The sequence below is a fragment of the Dermacentor silvarum genome, chromosome 11 (genome assembly GCF_013339745.2).
Source record: "Dermacentor silvarum isolate Dsil-2018 chromosome 11, BIME_Dsil_1.4, whole genome shotgun sequence".
NCBI classification, from domain to species: domain Eukaryota; kingdom Metazoa; phylum Arthropoda; class Arachnida; order Ixodida; family Ixodidae; genus Dermacentor; species Dermacentor silvarum.
This window is the reverse complement of record NC_051164.1, coordinates 64,420,587-64,438,412: the sequence shown is the minus strand read 5'-3', so window position 1 is coordinate 64,438,412 and position 17,826 is coordinate 64,420,587. Positions and strand designations below refer to the sequence as shown.

Sequence of the window (17,826 nt, the reverse complement as noted above, 5' to 3'; positions counted from 1 at the left end):
GTCACTGTTAAGAATGCTAACGCATTAAAAACATTATTGAGCAACTCAATTAGAGACCGTAACTCAGTGAATGAAAATCGATCTCGACAGCCATACTATTGTCATACTGCAGTTCGAGGAGTGTTAGAACTGGAACGAACTGAATCCGTTTCGGTGATGGCTACCATATTGCTATCATTACTTTAACCGAAACCGAAACTAGCTAGAGCACATTTGGTAGTCGACAAGAGCCGCCGGTAACGCACATGGCCCCGCTTTGCGCACGACACTAACAGCCTTGTTGGTCGTCGACCGGCGTTTCTGCCATCTCACCTCCTGCTGCGATTTTCGCATCCGCCGTATGTCCATTACCCTCTCTTGGCTTTCGATCAGAGTTTCTAAGCTAATAGCAAAGTGAGCGAGGAGGAGGGGAGCAGGAACCATCTATGCCCATTGCTATCGCGAGGCTCGCCACACTGCGACTCGCAAGCAGGACATCGTTGAGAGTCGCCGGCGTAGCAAGCAGAGCTTGTTTCGCAGGATTACGGTCAGCACAGCGGCCCGTTATCGTGTCGTCGAGGTACTACTGCGAGTCATCGCTTGCCTTGAACGTCGCCCGAAGCCGTCGGGAGCAAGCCTTCAGCATGGACACGGAGAACGGCACCGCCCCCGGGATACTCAGAGCATGGGACTTCAACATTTGTCCCAAAGACCTGCACACTAGGGCGTCCAAAATAATGGACGAGTGCCGCAAGATATGCGACAAGGTCGGCGCGTTGCAAGGTGACGAGATCACCTTCGAGTCTGTGCTTGAGGTGAGTGCAAGTATTGAAGAGTGCTGAACCAACGATGAAAACAGGTTGATGAACGCGAGATTCACTGCGCGATCACTGGACTGTTATCGACTGCAGTGTGCTACGGAATAAAAACTCCACGCGTGACAAGAGGCGGATCTGTGATTACCGTTTGTTTGAGCAGCCCATCACGATTGGGCATGCGTGAAGCTTCGCAAATAATTGTTGCAGACGAAATCGACATGTCAAATGTTCGTTGACATTGCTCTTGCAAAACGAAAGGTGCGGTCCGCAGTAGCTGCCTTTCACTTTGCAATGCAGTGCGCCACAATATTACTGCTGAGCTACTTATCTCTAGTACACGTGTGCTTCATGTTTCTAACTCAGGCTAATAACACCTGTACAACTTGCATCTGTTGCGAAACTGTAGCAATCACCTCCCCTGTGATTGATGCCACTAAACGGGTTACTACAAATGTACCCTGGTCCTTACGTTTGTGTGGCGTTTGAATTTCCTCGCATATTCGTGCGACACGTCGGCAGATCGCTGACTAGAAATACAGCCGAGATACAGTGACGTCACAAAGTTAATGAAAGGCTGCCCAATGTGTCCAAAATGTGTTGGAGTTAATAATTCTAATCCTTCTGCATGATCTGCAGGTTCTTTTCAGATAAACTGATTCAATGAAACTCGCACAGAACATATGCATGTTCCACTGAACCTTGGGACAGTAAAACTCTGTTGCTGTGATAGTACGGCTTGATGCTAAGGTCCAGCTTCAAATGCATGCAAGAATTTCTTTTTGCTGCTGACCACGGCACTTATCACTTGGCACAGGTTTCTAGCAGGGCAGCATATGGTACAACTTGTTACGCAAGATTTCAATAGAAAAGTTTTGGTTGCGTCGTCATGAGTTAAAGTAGCTGTAGGATGGCAATTGTGGGCCGGGGGGGCAATTATATCTGAAGAATTTGCGGTGAAGTTGTACAAGAACATTTGCAATGGTATATGGTCACGTACGAGAAAACACTCTATGTTGTACGTGGAACTCGGAACTGTTAGCACGTTGCAAATACGTAGTGAGAATCCTGATCACTCCGAAGATTAACACAGCATTGCTTATGCCTCTTATCAATCATGGTGCACATTCACTAGTGCTGGTTATAAACATTTACGTCAGTCTTGCAGAAATGTGCTTCATATGTCCTGGAACAGCAGGTACAACTTCTCAGAAGTATAGATCCACATTTGGTATAACAGCTCAATCCTTGACAACATCAAATTTTTGTTTCGATATTACAAAATGCTTTTTCATCTGTAGAAATTCTTTTAACATTTTGCTTTTGTGCTCACATATGATCTTCATGCAACAAATAACATTTAATCAACGGGCAGCAGGAGTAGGAAAAATAAACAGTTGTAAATGTGTATATTTATCAGGTTCTTTGTTTTATCTATAGTGGATTACAGAAATTGCAAAGCATACATTAATTCGACACATAGAATCGTGTTTGATTTATGGGGGTTAACAACCCAAAGCTACAATTCGGCTATGAGAGACGCTGTCTCGGAAGCTTCTGATAATTTTTCACATCCTGAGGTTCTTAAACCTGCACCTAAATCTAAGTACACGTTTTTGCATTTCGCCCCCATCGAAATTCAGCCGCACTTGTAAAATGGGGGGGGGGGAAATGTTGACTCACCTGGCATGCATACCATTAATTCGTTGAGGGAGTGCTGATCATGTTTTCTTGGTGCAAGCATTGCGCTCTCTTTTTTTGTGGGCCATTCTTTGCTATAAGCTTGTTTTTCCGACTATGCAGGAAATTGCAGAGGGCCAACGTATGTTCGCCAATGAGAGGCTCTACCTCGACCTGCCAATGTATGTTTCAGCCAATAAGGAACTTCGTGACGCCAGTGCCGATGTCTCGACCAAGCTCAACGAGTTTGAAATTGAGATCGAGTGAGTTGTCACTCAACAGTAGACTTGAGTGTTTGTCCTCAGTATGCGTTCACAGTGTCGCTTACAACTCATTGTAGTGTAGATCAAAGTTCGAATTTTAAAAATTACATTATATTTCAACTTTTTCGAGTTGTAATTTGTGTTTCTGTGTTTTCTAGCTGTAATTAAATAGGCAAGTTCACGCTTCTAGCCTTGGCACGTTCCTGATTTTCTTCTCGTTCTCTTGTTCTTCACCTCCTAATCAGCATGCGGACTGACATCTTTGAGAAGCTGCTTGTGCTGGAAAAGAAAGACACAAGCTGCCTGTCGCCTGAGAGGAAACGCTTTCTCGAAAGGCTCATCAAACTCCGCAAGCGAGACGGTAAGTGTAATTAGAGGGGTGATTGTAATTAGCGTACCATGATGTCACGAGTCATTTCTGCTCTCCTGGCAGGCGCGATCGGTCAGAAAAAAGGGACGAGAAAGAGGAAGGCCGAGGAGGTTGAAGCTGGAATCACATGATGAATATGATGGCGGACGAATCACTCACATATTTACTCACGTAAGGTCTGCCCTCGTGTAAGGCCGAAGTGTACGCTTGGAGTATGAAAATTTGGAAAAGAAGTTTCACTAAGCGGTCATGTGCACCCAAGCGCCGTTTAATTTTGCAAGCTGCTACTTGATGGCACTAGTTACTGCACTGTCGACGACGGCTTCATTATCGTCGCCATCACCGTATCCCAGAATCATGCAACACAGATCCAGTGTGCTTAATTCTTACCTTAGGGGGCCTATAGAAATCGATCAGTTTGTTTGACAGTATTTCTACATGTTCTTAAACATTTCCGTTGAAATTCTACAAGCAATGTCATGCACTGCCTGAAAGGATGACTGAAGTTTAACTATTGTTCAGATTTGACAATTTTTGGCAGATAGGGGAGTCTGGAAAAATAAAACTTCGATTGGAAGTATTGTTGAAACTAGACTCCAGTGCGCCTAGCGCTTCCTGAATAAAACAACACAAAATTTGGGCTTTGGTTGACTCGGCAATGTAATTTTCCAATGACAGCAGCAGTCCAGACACAGGGGATTCTCTCGGGTTGTCTTATTTTCTGATCCAACGTCTAGGCTGTTTCAACAATGTCTCGAACAACGGTAGATGTTCATGAGTGCGTATTATTTTGTTAATTGTGTTTGACTAATGTCAAGTGCAACTTTATTTTCTTCAGCGTCAGTTGCTTTTATGCATCAGCATTTCGACAGTGTATGTACAAATTATTACGAGTAATCCTTCCCATCGTGCAGGGTTTTCACTCACATGAGAGCACACTGTCGATTTCAGGCCGACCTTCGACCGAAGCTTGATCAGCAGTGTAATGTCTTGCATTTGGAACACTGCCTGCGCAAGTGCCCCTATTCGTTACTGCACAATATTGTCCAACATTCCACATTAGTGTACAGTACTGTGCAGGAAATGAACAAAGCACTTGGAGGCTCCTGTACCAGCTTGCTTGCACAAAAAAAGCTGATCGAATGCAAAAACCAAGTAGGGGAGGCTTCTGCGTGCTCCCTGACCTGAAAACCATTGCTTTGCGAGCTTAAAGGATGCAGTAACAAACAAACCAGCTGCCTGCTGCAGTGAGTAAAAACATACGCTGCCTGCATAATAGGAACTTACCCGTTTTCACATTTGCAGAGCTATTGCTTTCCCGCATAGCCAGGGCATCACTATGGCTAGTATTAATGCATCATAATTTTTTTGCACGGTCTGACCTGTAAATGCCAAGAACTAGGAGCCAGGTGCATATTTAGTATATTTCAGATTTTTTTTACTCTCAGTATTTGTACTAAAAATAGCAAATTATTACTTTCATTTGTGTTCCTTCTGGTGCTTCTTTGAAGTGTCATAATTATTCTCAAAAACTGTCGGAGCAATTCTTACAGTTTTACATCCATTCAAAACACGTGTGAACAGGCTATCATTTTATGTATTGAGCTATATGTTGCGACTACTATGTCTTGAAATAAAATGGGAAAACATAAAAGCACTGAAAATGAGCACATTTTTTTGTGGTAAGGAAAGAGTTTAGCTGCATTGTGCTTTCGAGTGCATAAACAGGGCATTGATGCAAAACATGTGCATGTAAATAACGCGTGGCGTGCTGTTTTGGTCGAGACCATCGTCAAAAGCGTCAAGGGTAAGGTGATCTAACAGCATGGAGGATGACCAGTTTTGGGAAGGTGCCAATCAGCCAAACTTGGGCAGTGGAAGCTACAAAGACGACTGAATAAAAATCTTCATAGCTGTTAAGTGCAGCTGAAAGCTTCGATGAGTACCTATAAGCCTGCCTCGTGTAACGCCCGCACCCTGTAAAAAAAAAAAAAAATCTGAAAAAAAATGTAGGCCTTACACTGTCTAATACAGACTAAGCTGTATTGCCGCTGTTGGAGTCTACTGAAGGGTTGTGTGCCAGCTAAGTTCTAATCATCTGGCGGAGGCTAATTTCAGGATCAAAATAACAAAATTTTGGTACCATAGAAATGTATGGCCGCCTGTCGGAACCTTCGGTGGAGATCGAATTAACGGAAAAGTCGAACTAATGGAAGCCTACTTTATTGAGGTGCAGCTTGACAGATATTGTAAAAGCACTGGAAGCTGGGGCTGAGCATGAAGGATTACTGCGTAGCCAATAATCAACATGCCTCTTAAATGTTCTCCAGCAGTTTGTGCTTACATGCCATTAGGAAACATGCGCATTGGCAAATAATGTCAGCAGATTAGCACTAAAATGCTGCCTACAGCCACTGCCAGCTGTGTTGTCTTGAGGGCTTTTGCAGGACTGGGAGATCTTGGTGTATTTTTTAAAAATTACCATTTTGCAAGAGAAAGCGGTGTGTGATTACGACAGACCTGTGGTAGAGGAGCTTACAAATAGCAGAACAGGTTTGGGAACATTATGGTCCACTGGTTCATCTTAGCTTAGTTTAGGGAATCTAAGCTTTCCAGCAGGTGTGCATAGCTGTAATGAAGCTCGTTAGCAACAGAACAACTTCAGTCCAGTAGAAGAATGGGCAAGTGGGCACTACCCATTTTACAGCACCTAGTCCTGTAGGTAAGCTTAGTTTGTGCTAGGTTAGCCAAGCTGTCCAGCGCCATAAGGCATGTAGCAATGCTAGGTTATGGTTATGGTTAGCTTGTTGCTGGGTTAGCGGGTAGGGGATGATTAATAAACAGATGCACAGAGCTGCAATGGAGCAAGTTAGCAATAAAGCGGCCTTGACCAAGCTATCACCCATTAGTTCATCTTAGCTTAGGTTAGGTTAGCTGAGCTGTCCATGGTCACACATATCAGCAAAACCACAGTAGAGGAGGTTAGCAGGGAGGTCACAAGGCAGTGCTGGGCTTTTGCAGGTCTCCACCTGGGGGCAGATGTGCAGGAGCAGGTGAAGCAGCTCAAGAATGAGCTCAGCGACCTCGAAGTCAAGTACAACAAGAATTGCAATGAGGAGAACACGGTGCTCGAGTTCACCGAAGAGGAGCTGCGGGCACACCCGAGGACTTCATCAAGAGCCTGGAGATGGTGAGTTAATCTAGCGTTAGTAGTACTAGTAGTAGTAATAATAGTTGTTGTCGTCATAGTTGCAGTTGTAGCACTAATGGTTCAGGAAGTCCTGGAGGTGGTGGTAATAGTGGTAGTAGCAGTAGCACAGGGGCAGTTGTAGCTTTTATGCTTTTCGAAGTATTGGAAATGTGGTAAGAGTAATAGTATTCAAAGTAGAGATAGCTTCGGTAAGACTAATGCCTTGGGAGGTACTGGAGGTGGTGGCAGTACGTAGTGGCAATACTTTGGGTAGTTCGACAAAGTCCGAGAACCTTGTAAGTGAAAATCCATCAAAAGGTGGCCATGTGAAGAAAGTGTAAAGTATAGGAAACAATAGTAGGCCAGAGATCTTAGGATGGGAATGTAGACGGCAGATTCACGTAAAGAGAGAAGAAGGGAGGAAGGAAAGGCATGGAGGTTGACTCGGCTTTGTCCAGTTTCCTACCCTACACGTGGGGAGGGGTCGTGCTCACGTTGCTGCTGGGGTATTTCTTTAGTTGCATGGCCTTGCGGAATCGAGGCTGTAGTTTCAGTTGTGTGTTGTGACACGACGTGCCATGGTTGCGTGGTTCCCTCCTCCTAGGTCGAGTCCGGCAAACGGAAGGTGACGCTGAAGCACCCACATGTGATGCCCATCATGAAGATGGCTGCTGACCCAGAGACTCGCAAGAAAGTCAACTTCGCTTGTGAATCCAGGTGCGTGAGTGTTTGCATCTGTATCTCTCTATCTCTGTGTGTGCTCGTGTGTGTGTGTTGTGTGTGTGTGTAAACAACTGGCTAACTTGCTTTATCTCGACACTTATCCTTGATTGTGCTGAGAGGGGCAGCACTTTTGATTGTATATCAGCGCAGCAAACAAGGCCGATATGACATATCGGTTCCTTTTGCTCTATTTTATGACATCCTTATCACCCACCGCTTGCGACAGGCCAATTGGGGTGATAACATAGGTGGAGCACGGCTCATACCACTGATAAAGCATGAAAAGGAAAAGAATTGGAATGGAATCATAACATTATCTCAGTCAAGGCTAAAAGAACATGCAACTATTTGTTTTTGTTTCTTTTAGGGGCGTGTGAATATAAAAATTTTTGAATACGAATTGAATACGAATACTACAGCTTCAAATATGGAATCGAATATTGAATAATGATATGCACATGCATTTATTAGCAAGTTGGGTTAATTTGGTATGTTGGAACTTTGCAATTACATTGTCAATGATACAAAACTAGACTAGTAAGCCGTTATACTAAAACACTGTGTATTTGGCTCATGTTAATTTGGAAAATTTAGTAATTCCCACTAGCTGTCGTCACCAGCCTGTGCCTTATTATACCGCATCAACTCTGAGGCATTTGACCCTATGCCAGTTGTCACTAATCGCACTTGCTGTCGCGCAATAAGCTCAGAATTGGGGGCGGCCCTGCAAAAAAAAAAAAAAAGTGCACCCTTGTTGTCTGCAAACCCGTGGCCTTTGCTACTGAGAAGTCGGCTTTCTCGCAATGTTTAGCCACTTAGTGGCTAAGTGTGCTTTACAGGCGAAATTTTGTCAGCAGCACAAAATTATCGCGAAATTATATTCAGCACAATATCGCCCGAATATTCTTAGATTAGATAGAAACAAATGCTAAGAGCCGTGTCTGCTCCCGCACAGCCAGCAGTATATTCGATTTGATTCGAATATTCGTATCCAACCGAATATTCGAACATTTCTGAATATCTGTTTCGAATCGAATTCGAATATTAAGAATATGATATTCAATAATATTTAAGCTTTTCGATTGTTTGCGCACCCCTTTTTCGCGGGCGTGGGTTTCGTGGACCTCGCAAAAGTGGCTTCGCGGACTCCTATTTGAGAACCACTGGTGCAGATAATGAAAGTTGCTAGTTACGAAATCATAGCTCATGAATAACTGGAGAGCAATTTGGAAGCTTGGTGTCCACATCTGTACCCTCTACATAACAGTGTTGGACAGTGATTGGGTTCAGATGCGCTCATGGGGTTAATTGTGTTGAAAAAAAAAAGGCAGCAATACCCAACACATGGACTTGTGTTTATTGTGTTTTCAGGTGTGTTGCTGAGAACATTCCTCTACTGGAGAAGGCCATTTCTCTGCGGCACAAGGTATGTAGTTGCAGCTGGAATCCTTTGTTGTCCTACCGTAACGTACAGTAACCATTGTACTTAACCTGGATACACCTTAAAGGCCACTTGCAATGAAATTTCGGACCATCTAAGAAGCCTTATTTCAGATAGTGTAGATGTGGCAAAGTCTCCATGGAAGGTTTTACGTTTATAATAATTATTAACCTAATAATACCCTCAGAGCCAAAGGCATTACAGAGGGGACTGGTTACAGCAAACAAACAAAAATACAGTGTGTTAGAAAATAAGTTACAAAGGCTGAGTAGACGCATAGCTCTTTGCATAGCAAAGAGCTATGCGTCTAGAGCTGTCAACATCTATAGCAACATCTAGAGCTAACATCTATAGCAAAGAGCTAGCAAGAATGGATGTTTTTGATAAAACCACAAAAATGCTGTCATTACCGCTTGCCGGAAAATATGAAGAACCCAGAACATTGAGAAACAGCATGGTTACTCGACACGGACTTCCGAGGTCAGGCGGTGCCTGTGGCATGCTGACAGTCTCAGGGGTGACGTGCTGGGACATGTTTGGTGTAGTGTCGTCTGCTTAGGTGTTATTTAATGGCTGATTATGAGAAAAATGAGTGAATTACCTAGCCCTACAGTTTTACGAAGATTGCTTAAGTCAGACATAGTACTCATTTATCAGCCATTTAGCCAAAGGGAAATTCCTTTGCAGTTGGCCTTTAAGCGCTTCTTGCTTCTCCTGCGGAGGGTGCTGTAAATTTTTGGCGGGGGTGCCTTAGCCTAATGCACCTTCCTTCCACTGCGTTCAATCTTTTCTCCTAGCAGCCTGCATTTGTCAATAATAGCCCAGATAGATGCACACCTATGAAGTCTCCCGAATTTTCCATAAGTATATGAATTCATGGTCATGAACGATTTTATGAATGTTGTGTCAAGATTTACGAAAAAGGCTTAGTAAAAGAGCTTCGCTCATCAGTCTCCAAACCTCCTGTTAGAAGTTTTCTGTTGGCGAAAGGGTGCAAGAGGAGGTAGCACTTGCTTCGATCAAGTTCATACAGACATGTTCCAGAAGCAGGCGAAAGCAGCAACAGCAGCAGCAGCATTGTCGGTGAGTCACTGTGGTATAAAAAACAACGGGTTGTTTCTTTAGTCTCTGCTGTTTTAAGTTTGCTGCTGCTGCTGACGTCTAGAGCTAAATCATCATTAATATGCTGCATATCTATTCCACAAAAGACGTGTTCAAGGCAAGTGTGCTAGCAACCCCCTCCTGGTGTTGTGTCCACAGAACTATTATACAAATTTAAATTTTTGCAGCTTGGTAGTTATGTAGATGTCTTCATTCTGACGGGAGTGGAATGCAATATGTATATTGATCGTGTACTTAGATTTACTTGAATATTAAAGGGCCATTAAGGAGCACCACTAAATGAGTTTAAACTGATAAATCGTTCCTTTAAAGGTCTATTTCAATAATTTTGTGGTGGAAAGTTGAATATTAGTAGATAAAGGGAATGTTTAAAGGCTGTGCCCAATTCATGCTGCATAATATGTAACGATAAAGGGAAGACATGTGCGGTAGTTAGCTGCAAAAAGAGTGATTTGAATATAAAAAATGGAATCAACCTGTGCTGCTGAAGCAGGCGAAATCAGCAGCAGCAGCAGCATTGTCGGTGAGTCGCTGTGGTGTAAAAAACAACGGGGTGTTTTTTTAGTCTCGGCTGTTTTAAGTTTGCTGCTGCTGCTGACGTCTAGAGCTAAATCATCGTTAATATGGTGCATATCTACATAAGGACTACCTGTGTTGCCGGCCCTTCGTATTATATCCGGTCCTGCATTATAAGCGATTACGTTATAAGTGGTCTATACTGTAACAACCCGCCGTGGTTGTTCAGTGGCTAGGGTGTTGGGCTGCTGAGCACGAGGTCACGGGATCGAATCCCGGCCACGGCGGCCGCATTTCGATGGGGGCGACATGCGAAAACACCCATGTACGTAGATTTAGGTGCACGTTAAAGAGCCCCAGATGGTCCAAATTTCCAGAGTCCCCCACTACGGCGTGCCTCATAATCAGATCGTTGTTTTGGCACGTAAAACCCCATAATTTAATTTTTAATACTGTCACAAAAAAGTATGAACATCAATCAATAATTATTTTCTTAGTATTCCGAGGGAAGAAACGAAAATCGCTGTTTTTGTGGTGTGTGCAACTCTCCAATTGGCCCTCGGCTTAGCTGGCTCAACTGATTTGCAAGGTAGCTTTTCCTCCTCGCCATCCCTGACTTCCTTCTTACGTCACTGCAGAAAGCGCAGATCCTGAGCTACCCGACGCACGCCGACTACATCACCGAGTTGCTGATGGCGCGCTCGGCTGCCAACGTGCGGCGCTTCCTCACCGAACTAGCTGACAAGCTGCAGCCCCTGTGGGCCAAGGAGAAGAAAGTGCTGCTCGAACTGAAAGAAGAAGAGGTGGGTCAACTGCTATACGTTTAAGTGTTATAGCTTTGTTACAAGTGAAGGTTTAATGTCACCAGCATGTAATTGCATTTTGCATTTAAAGGAGTACTGTGCTAGCATAGGGAGAGAGAATAAACTTTAATGAGAAGAGCACGCGAGCGTAGCTAGCTCCTCCGCTCTTCAGTGGGTGGTCCCCTCAGTCCAGGAGTCCAGCGGCCTTAGCTGCCCTCAGTTGACGCTCAATTGACCAGGTTGAGCTGGTCCGTCGAGTCGGAGCTGGACAGTGCTGCCTCCCATTGCCGTGTGGTGGGGTGTGTTATGGGTGTGAGCTGTGGTGTGTTTGCGCAAGCCCATACCATGTGGTAAAGCGTTGCACATCGATCGCAGTGTGGACATTTATAGGAATACAGCGCAGGGTGTATGGCGTGGTAGAGACTCAAATGTGGATATGTGTGAATGTCGGCAAATTCTTCTCAGCACCATGATGTCATGATGATGTCGGTGACGCCAGGTCTGGAGTTTCGAGACTAATTTTACCATCAAGCTAAGATATTCTCTGTTTCCCAACCTTTGTGTCATCCTTTAATGTGCAAGAAGCGTGTAATAAACTCTACAACATGTGTGCTGGCCTACATGTTGTTGAGTTTATTACACGCTTATTACACAAGTTTATTACATGACCTGCTCTTTCGTCATTGTGTTTGGCGGTAGAGTGGAAGGCAGTAGTGCCTGCACATAATACTAATGACATTAACTTCTGCACGATACTATGTATCAAAAAATGTTGCTTGCGCATGATAGCAGTTGCAATGTGTTCAGTGAATATGATGAGTCAGTTGAAACAGTCGGTTGGAACACACCCCGTGTTGTTCTGCTCATCTCTCCCACCCTTCCTTTTTCTCGCCAGTGCAAGCGCCATGGGATCCCGTTTGATGGCAAGCTGAACGCCTGGGACGTGGCCTTCTACAAGAATCTGGTGGAAGAGCGCCACTACAAGGTGGACCAGGAGAAGCTGCGGGCATACTTTCCCCTGGATGTCGTCATGAAGGGCCTGTTCGGCATATACGAGGTCGGTATAGCAGCCATGACGGGGCATTTCTATATCCCCGTGTACTTTTTGAGTTGCCTTCTGCATTTGAGTTGCCTTCTGCCTTTGAGTTGCCTTCTGCACTTTTGAGTTGCCTTCTGCATTTGAGTTGCCTTCTGCAGTTGACCTTTGCCTTTCAACACTGTACACTTACTCTATGTAAAACTGTGGCTCATTTAAAGAAAAGCAGAAAGACACGTTTTGTTCTACAAGGCCAGCATGCGAAATCTTGCTAATTGCATGACACGACAAATACTGGCACGTACCACGCCCATGCGTTGTCTGCGGTTCTGAATTGCCAACATATACACAACCGTCCACACTTGTGAATGACCACTACACTTCTTTTGAAAGCGTGTTTCTTTTATAGGCTTTAGGAATGTGTTTCTGTGATTGGTTGCTGGCATACTCCATTGTTCAGGGATGAATATCTCAAGCGTTGTCTCTCTGAGTGGTTATAACCTGTCGGTAATCATTAATCTCTACAATCCCTTGTGTGCATAAAATGCAACACTGTGTGTGTGTGTTTACTCAAAATGTCGGACAGACATTGTGTATGCAATTTGTATGGCCTGATTAGGACAGCTTAATGTACTGAGATCTGTAGCACAAATGCTCTGTTAAGTGTAGTTGGTAGTATGTTGATGTGTGTAGTGCGAAAGCTCTGATGAAATGGGCTCATTTACGCTCAACCTTTATTTGTTTGAGAAAGTGTTCTTAGACCTGTTCAAATTTCAGTTGTTAGAGGTGTGGCTGAAAAAAAAAAAAAGTTAACACCTTGTTTCCCTCTTCTGTGCACAGCTGCTGCTGAGCTTGAAGTTCGAGGAGATTGAGAAGCCTGCCCTCTGGCATCCTGAGGCTCGCATGGTAAGTGGTTGCTGCTGGTCTCTTTTGTACTGTATTTGACACATGGCTTAAGAGAAGGTTTTAGCCTGGGGCTTACTCCGATGCTGCCTATTCTAATTACGTGTACAGTCGGCATCTATTAGTTCGACTCTGGTTGATTCGATTCCGACCGAAGGTCCCAGCCGGCATCCACGCATTTCTGTAGGCCTGAAGTTCCATTATTTCAATCCTGAAATTGGTCTTTGCCAGATAATTTGAACTTGAGTAGTCAGCACGCACCTGACCTGACCTTTATGGTGACCCCAGTAGCGACCCCTTTAGTGGCAGCATCTGTCTTGGTGCAGCTTAAGGGATAGTGAATGCATTGAACACAAGTCATCTCCCATCAAAAACGTCTCATTTCAGCCTGTCCTGGGAAGATTTTCAACTTTCAGGAAGGAAGCGTGCGCACCAAGTCTCGAACAAGTACAACCCTTTGTCTCCCCTCGGCCTCCCTACTACTCTGTATTGGTGATGATTTCGCTCTGTCCAGTGGCGCCATCTCTCGGCTCCGTATCAGTGATGATGATGTCGCCGCTCTGTCCGGTGGTGCCGTCTCTCGGCCTTGCAGTGGTTGTCTCCACCACACAGTTCTTACACAACCAATAACCGTAGCTAACAATGTCTGATTACAATATTCACTAGGGGTGTGCGAATACCGAATAGTAGTAGATTTTCGAATTGAATAACGAATCATATCAAGGGGGGGCGGGGAATAATGCCTAATACCGAATCGAACATAATCTAGTTTAACGCTTAGAAATTTTGAGCAAGAAAATGCAGTGCTGCACATGCTTAGGCTACTCGTATTACGTAACAAGAATATTGCTAGCTATCAGTAACCTAGGCACCTAGTAATCGGGATGCGTAGCATCCTCTACTCTTATTAATTGGAACACCAAATTAGTATTCCAGCACAGATAACTGCTCCGTTTGTATACGAAGGTCTGGAAAATATTTTTTATCGATAGAATGTCTGTCAAATAGAATCAAGTGATTTTTTTCTCTGAAGCTGAACAAATAGCGAAGTTGTCCTAAATACCAATGGGGTTTTCAGTTTAGTAGTTGGTCATACTGTTCTTTATGGCAACCTTCTGTTGCTTAGCAAGTTTTGCTTTCCAGTTTTCTGTCAGGAAACAGGAGAGTTTTTCAATTTTATGGCAAGTGGTTTCTGTAGTGGTCAGCTCGTTAAAGGGACCCTGAAACGATTTTGACGGTATTGTACAAACGTACTGAGTCGTTTGGGTAGGTCCTTTTGATCATTAAGTGACACGTCTAAGCGATCTCTGTAAAGCGCTTAATTTATTTGGAGGTTTTAAAAATGTACATTGCTACCGATCACAGCGGCACCGCTCCCCTGAGTTTTCAGCCACCCCAACCCTATTCACGTGTGTTGTCCATCTGATGCCAGTAAGGCATCAGAGGGACAACACTCAGGGCGTGTCATCGATAATTTTTCCAACTTTATGGGGAACAAATGTTGTTCGTAAAAGTTGGAATGTTGGATAATTTGTTTAAATAAATAACAAAAAGAGAATACACAATGACAATTTATCACTACGCTCAAGCACTTCCAGCACACAGCAAGTGTCGTCTGCTTGTGTTACAACGTGCTCTGTGTTGACGCGAGCTGCGCGGTAAGTGTTGATGTCGATCTTTCTTTCCGCGAGCACCATGGTATGCCCTTGTTGCATTGTGGGCTGCAAACGTAGCGATTGGCGATATGTCAAGCTGCGACATCCTGTCCCTCTGCAAGGCAGCAGACAAATGGAGTGGCTGCAGCGCATCGGACTATTGGTATCCGATCGGCACCAGCACTTGTACTCGTTTGCGGCCAGTCACTTCACACGCTGAAGGATTACCACGACAATAGAGTGTAGCATGTTTGGTATTCGGGTAGACGCAAGCGCAAGTGGACTGGGGGTTTTACAGGATTAGCGGAGGCGCAAACGTGAATGACCTGCACGGTGAAGCCACCTGGTGGCACAGAGCTCAACACAGAGCTAATAGAGCAGCAAACCAAGTGCATTCTACTTTGCTACTGTAAATTTTTGGCGGGAGTGTAATCGTGAACACGTCTTTTCAAATGTTAAAAATGTTTACACTTGGTTACAGCAATATCAGCTCTGTGTTTGGCTGGTTAAGCTCTGTGCCACCAGGTAACTGGACTGTGCAGGCCGATCAGGCCGCTCACATCTACGCTAATGCTCCTTCATCACAGCGGTAGTAGTATGGAGGAGCTTTAGTTTACGCCTCCGCCCATCTGTATAAGTGCTCAGCTCACAAATGGTTACCGGAATAGCGGACATGCTTTGGCGCTGCGACAGAACGCTCGCAACACACACTGCTTGGATAGCTCTCGCTGGGGATCAACTGCCAGTCGGCTAGCGGAGAGTTGGAGAGCCTTTGCACTCTGGCTCCAAGACAACCGGAAGTAGACGACACGACGTCACATCATGATGCAGAGCCAGTGAAGGCGGAGGTTAGCCCCGATCATTCTGCGAACAAGTTGAGGAGAAAAAGCATGGCCAGGGAGGAGGGTAACTTGTAATCGTCCGTAACTCTGTTAAATTGTGGCGTGAATGTCTTACTGTAGCCCTACGCGTCTACGAAATTTGTCCAAACCATTTCGGGGGCCTTTTAAGGCCAAGCTGCGCCACGGACAAAAGTGGGAAATGCGCATCCTGTGACGATCGGCACCGGTCCGCACGGTCATCGGGGCCGCGTGGTTCGACCGCGGCCGGCACCCACTGTAGAGTTTTCAGATCTGGAGAGAAGTGGTTCTGAATGAGAAAGGGAAAGGTTGGCACTGTCTTTGGCAGCCCTTGAGGAAGCACGGCTCAGCGCCAAATCTGGAGGTCCACAGCATGTTCTCACTGACGTCCCCCCCCCTCTCCTCTTCCCTTTCTTTTTCTGTCCGTGTCCATCGGCTGTCCGTATAAATGCATCTGCAGCCGGGGGTGATCACGCTGTAGTCACATGGCATATTTTTCGAGCCCGCCACGTAAATCCAAAGCTAGTCTTGTGACGAGTCGCTCGAAGCTACAATAAGAGACCGATGTGCGCCTACGAACAGTGTTTGGAACGAGTTCAGGACCACCGCATGGTGTTTCACTTCGTCGTAAAGGTCACGCATTGCACAGCTTCCAGTAGAAGTGGGACAGACCCTTCGTTATACTCGTTGTTGAGGCACTCGACTCTTATTTCTTTTTCTAGGGTCTTCAGTCGTGCTTTCACATCACTACATTCTGGCTGACTCATAGAAGTACCCTTGAAATGGCACGCGAGTTTGTCATGCAAGCTCGGATGCAAGGATTGTGCAAGTGTGTGTGTGTGTGGGGCATCTACGTGCACCACCGTGCTTGTGTTCTTATTCGACGTTGCCCCCTTTCTCCTCTGCCACAGTTTAAGGTGAACGACAGCGAGACCAAGGAGCTGCTTGGCTACTTCTTCATGGACCTGTTTCCACGAGAGGGCAAGTACAGCCACTTCTGCAACATTCCACTGCAGGTGAGTGGAGAAGCAGCATTAACTCTTATAAGTGCCGCGCCCGTGTATTGGGGTCGATATCCACCACTGGAAAAGCTGGCGCCACCGTCGGCGTGACGTGCTATGAGGGATCACGTGGACACAGCTGCCGCGTCGTCTGCTTCGGAAGCACCGAAGCGAGCTGAAAACTAAAGTTTAGTTCCACCTGCGCTATGGTTTCCCGCTTCAGATGTCTGCTTTACAGCACTTGAAAGCACTATGATAGGTAGTGGCTGCCTTTGAAGGCGTCCGACATGGTAGGCCATTGCACATTGCACGCACTGCTCCGTACCGCAGTGCCGGACGCGTACGCAACGGAGCCCGGTGTCAGTGTTCACACGTACCCGCAGGCCAAGAAGCTGCCCGTAGCTTGGATTATGAAACTTAGACGCTGCAAGCAGCCATCAGCTACAACTCTGGTGTGTAGCAAGCACTTCCACGAGGAAGGTTTCTGCTACGGTGTTGGGGCTGCGATGTTCGGTGAGTAGCAGAAAGCGCTGCACTGAGAAGCTCGCCCGCGTGCGCTGCCCGGTTAATGTCATGAAGATTTGGTCTATGAACTTGGTGATGCTAGATACTGGCAAGTTCACCGAATGGAAGGGGAACGGTAAAAAGCACATTAAATAAAGACATGGCATATGCTCATGGCATATGGCATATCATCACCACACAACTAATGTACTGGATTAAGAAAAGGAAGCAGTGGGAAATTGCTCGCTGAGGATACCGATAAGCGTACCGTGCGATGCAACTTGAAAAAGTAATGATATTTAAACTTCCAAGAATTTAGAAAAAAAAATTGAATCGTTGCGACGGCACATGACAAGTCGCCGTAGCCGTCGAAGTCTCAGTTATAACGAAATTATGTTAAACAGCTCTGATGGCATCCACGGAACGATGCGCTTCCGACAGATGGCGACTATGTAACTCCTCGCCCCCAATACTCGTCTGCCCGCCGATGCACACCCCTGCTCATACCCGAGATAATTCGTGAACGTGAAAAACCCACAGACTGGTTGCACCATCTGCTCAGAAGTTGGTTGAACTAAAATTTTAAGATAGTTTCTATAGAACAGATGGCGCAACAAAGCTAATTGACTTAATGTTGCTCATGTCTTGTTTTCTGACTGGTGCAAAAAGCCTATGCGTTTTGTGAACGATGCAGAGGTGCAAGAAGTTCTTATCAGCTCGTATTTAGAGGACTTCGATGTTGATTACAGGGTGTCCTTAAAGGGACACTAAAGGCAAATATTAAGACAGCGTGGACTGTTAAAATACCACTTCAGAAAGCTCGCAGTGCTAGTTTGTGTCATGAAAAGAGTTAGGTTAAGAGAAAATCACGTCTGAATGGTCTGCATATTCTTAGCGCAATGCAAATCGCCCGACCCCGAGCGGGAGAGTGGTGACGTTGCATAAGCCTTCACCACTCTCTACTG

The 17,826-nt window shown here is 45.3% G+C and overlaps 1 protein-coding gene across 1 annotated transcript in view; it reads left to right on the top strand.

Moving 5' to 3' along the window:
- The first annotated feature begins 257 nt into the window (after positions 1-257).
- Positions 258-17,826, top strand: part of LOC119433527 (thimet oligopeptidase-like) — a 35,002-nt gene continuing 17,433 nt past the window's right edge. The window contains 11 exon segments of the mRNA XM_037700770.2: positions 258-794; positions 2,598-2,737; positions 2,983-3,098; positions 6,129-6,257; positions 6,260-6,297; positions 6,902-7,014; positions 8,392-8,446; positions 10,738-10,902; positions 11,798-11,959; positions 12,779-12,844; positions 16,268-16,372. Of these exon segments, the coding sequence (XP_037556698.1) occupies positions 426-794; positions 2,598-2,737; positions 2,983-3,098; positions 6,129-6,257; positions 6,260-6,297; positions 6,902-7,014; positions 8,392-8,446; positions 10,738-10,902; positions 11,798-11,959; positions 12,779-12,844; positions 16,268-16,372 (1,458 nt within the window). The 5' untranslated portion in view covers positions 258-425.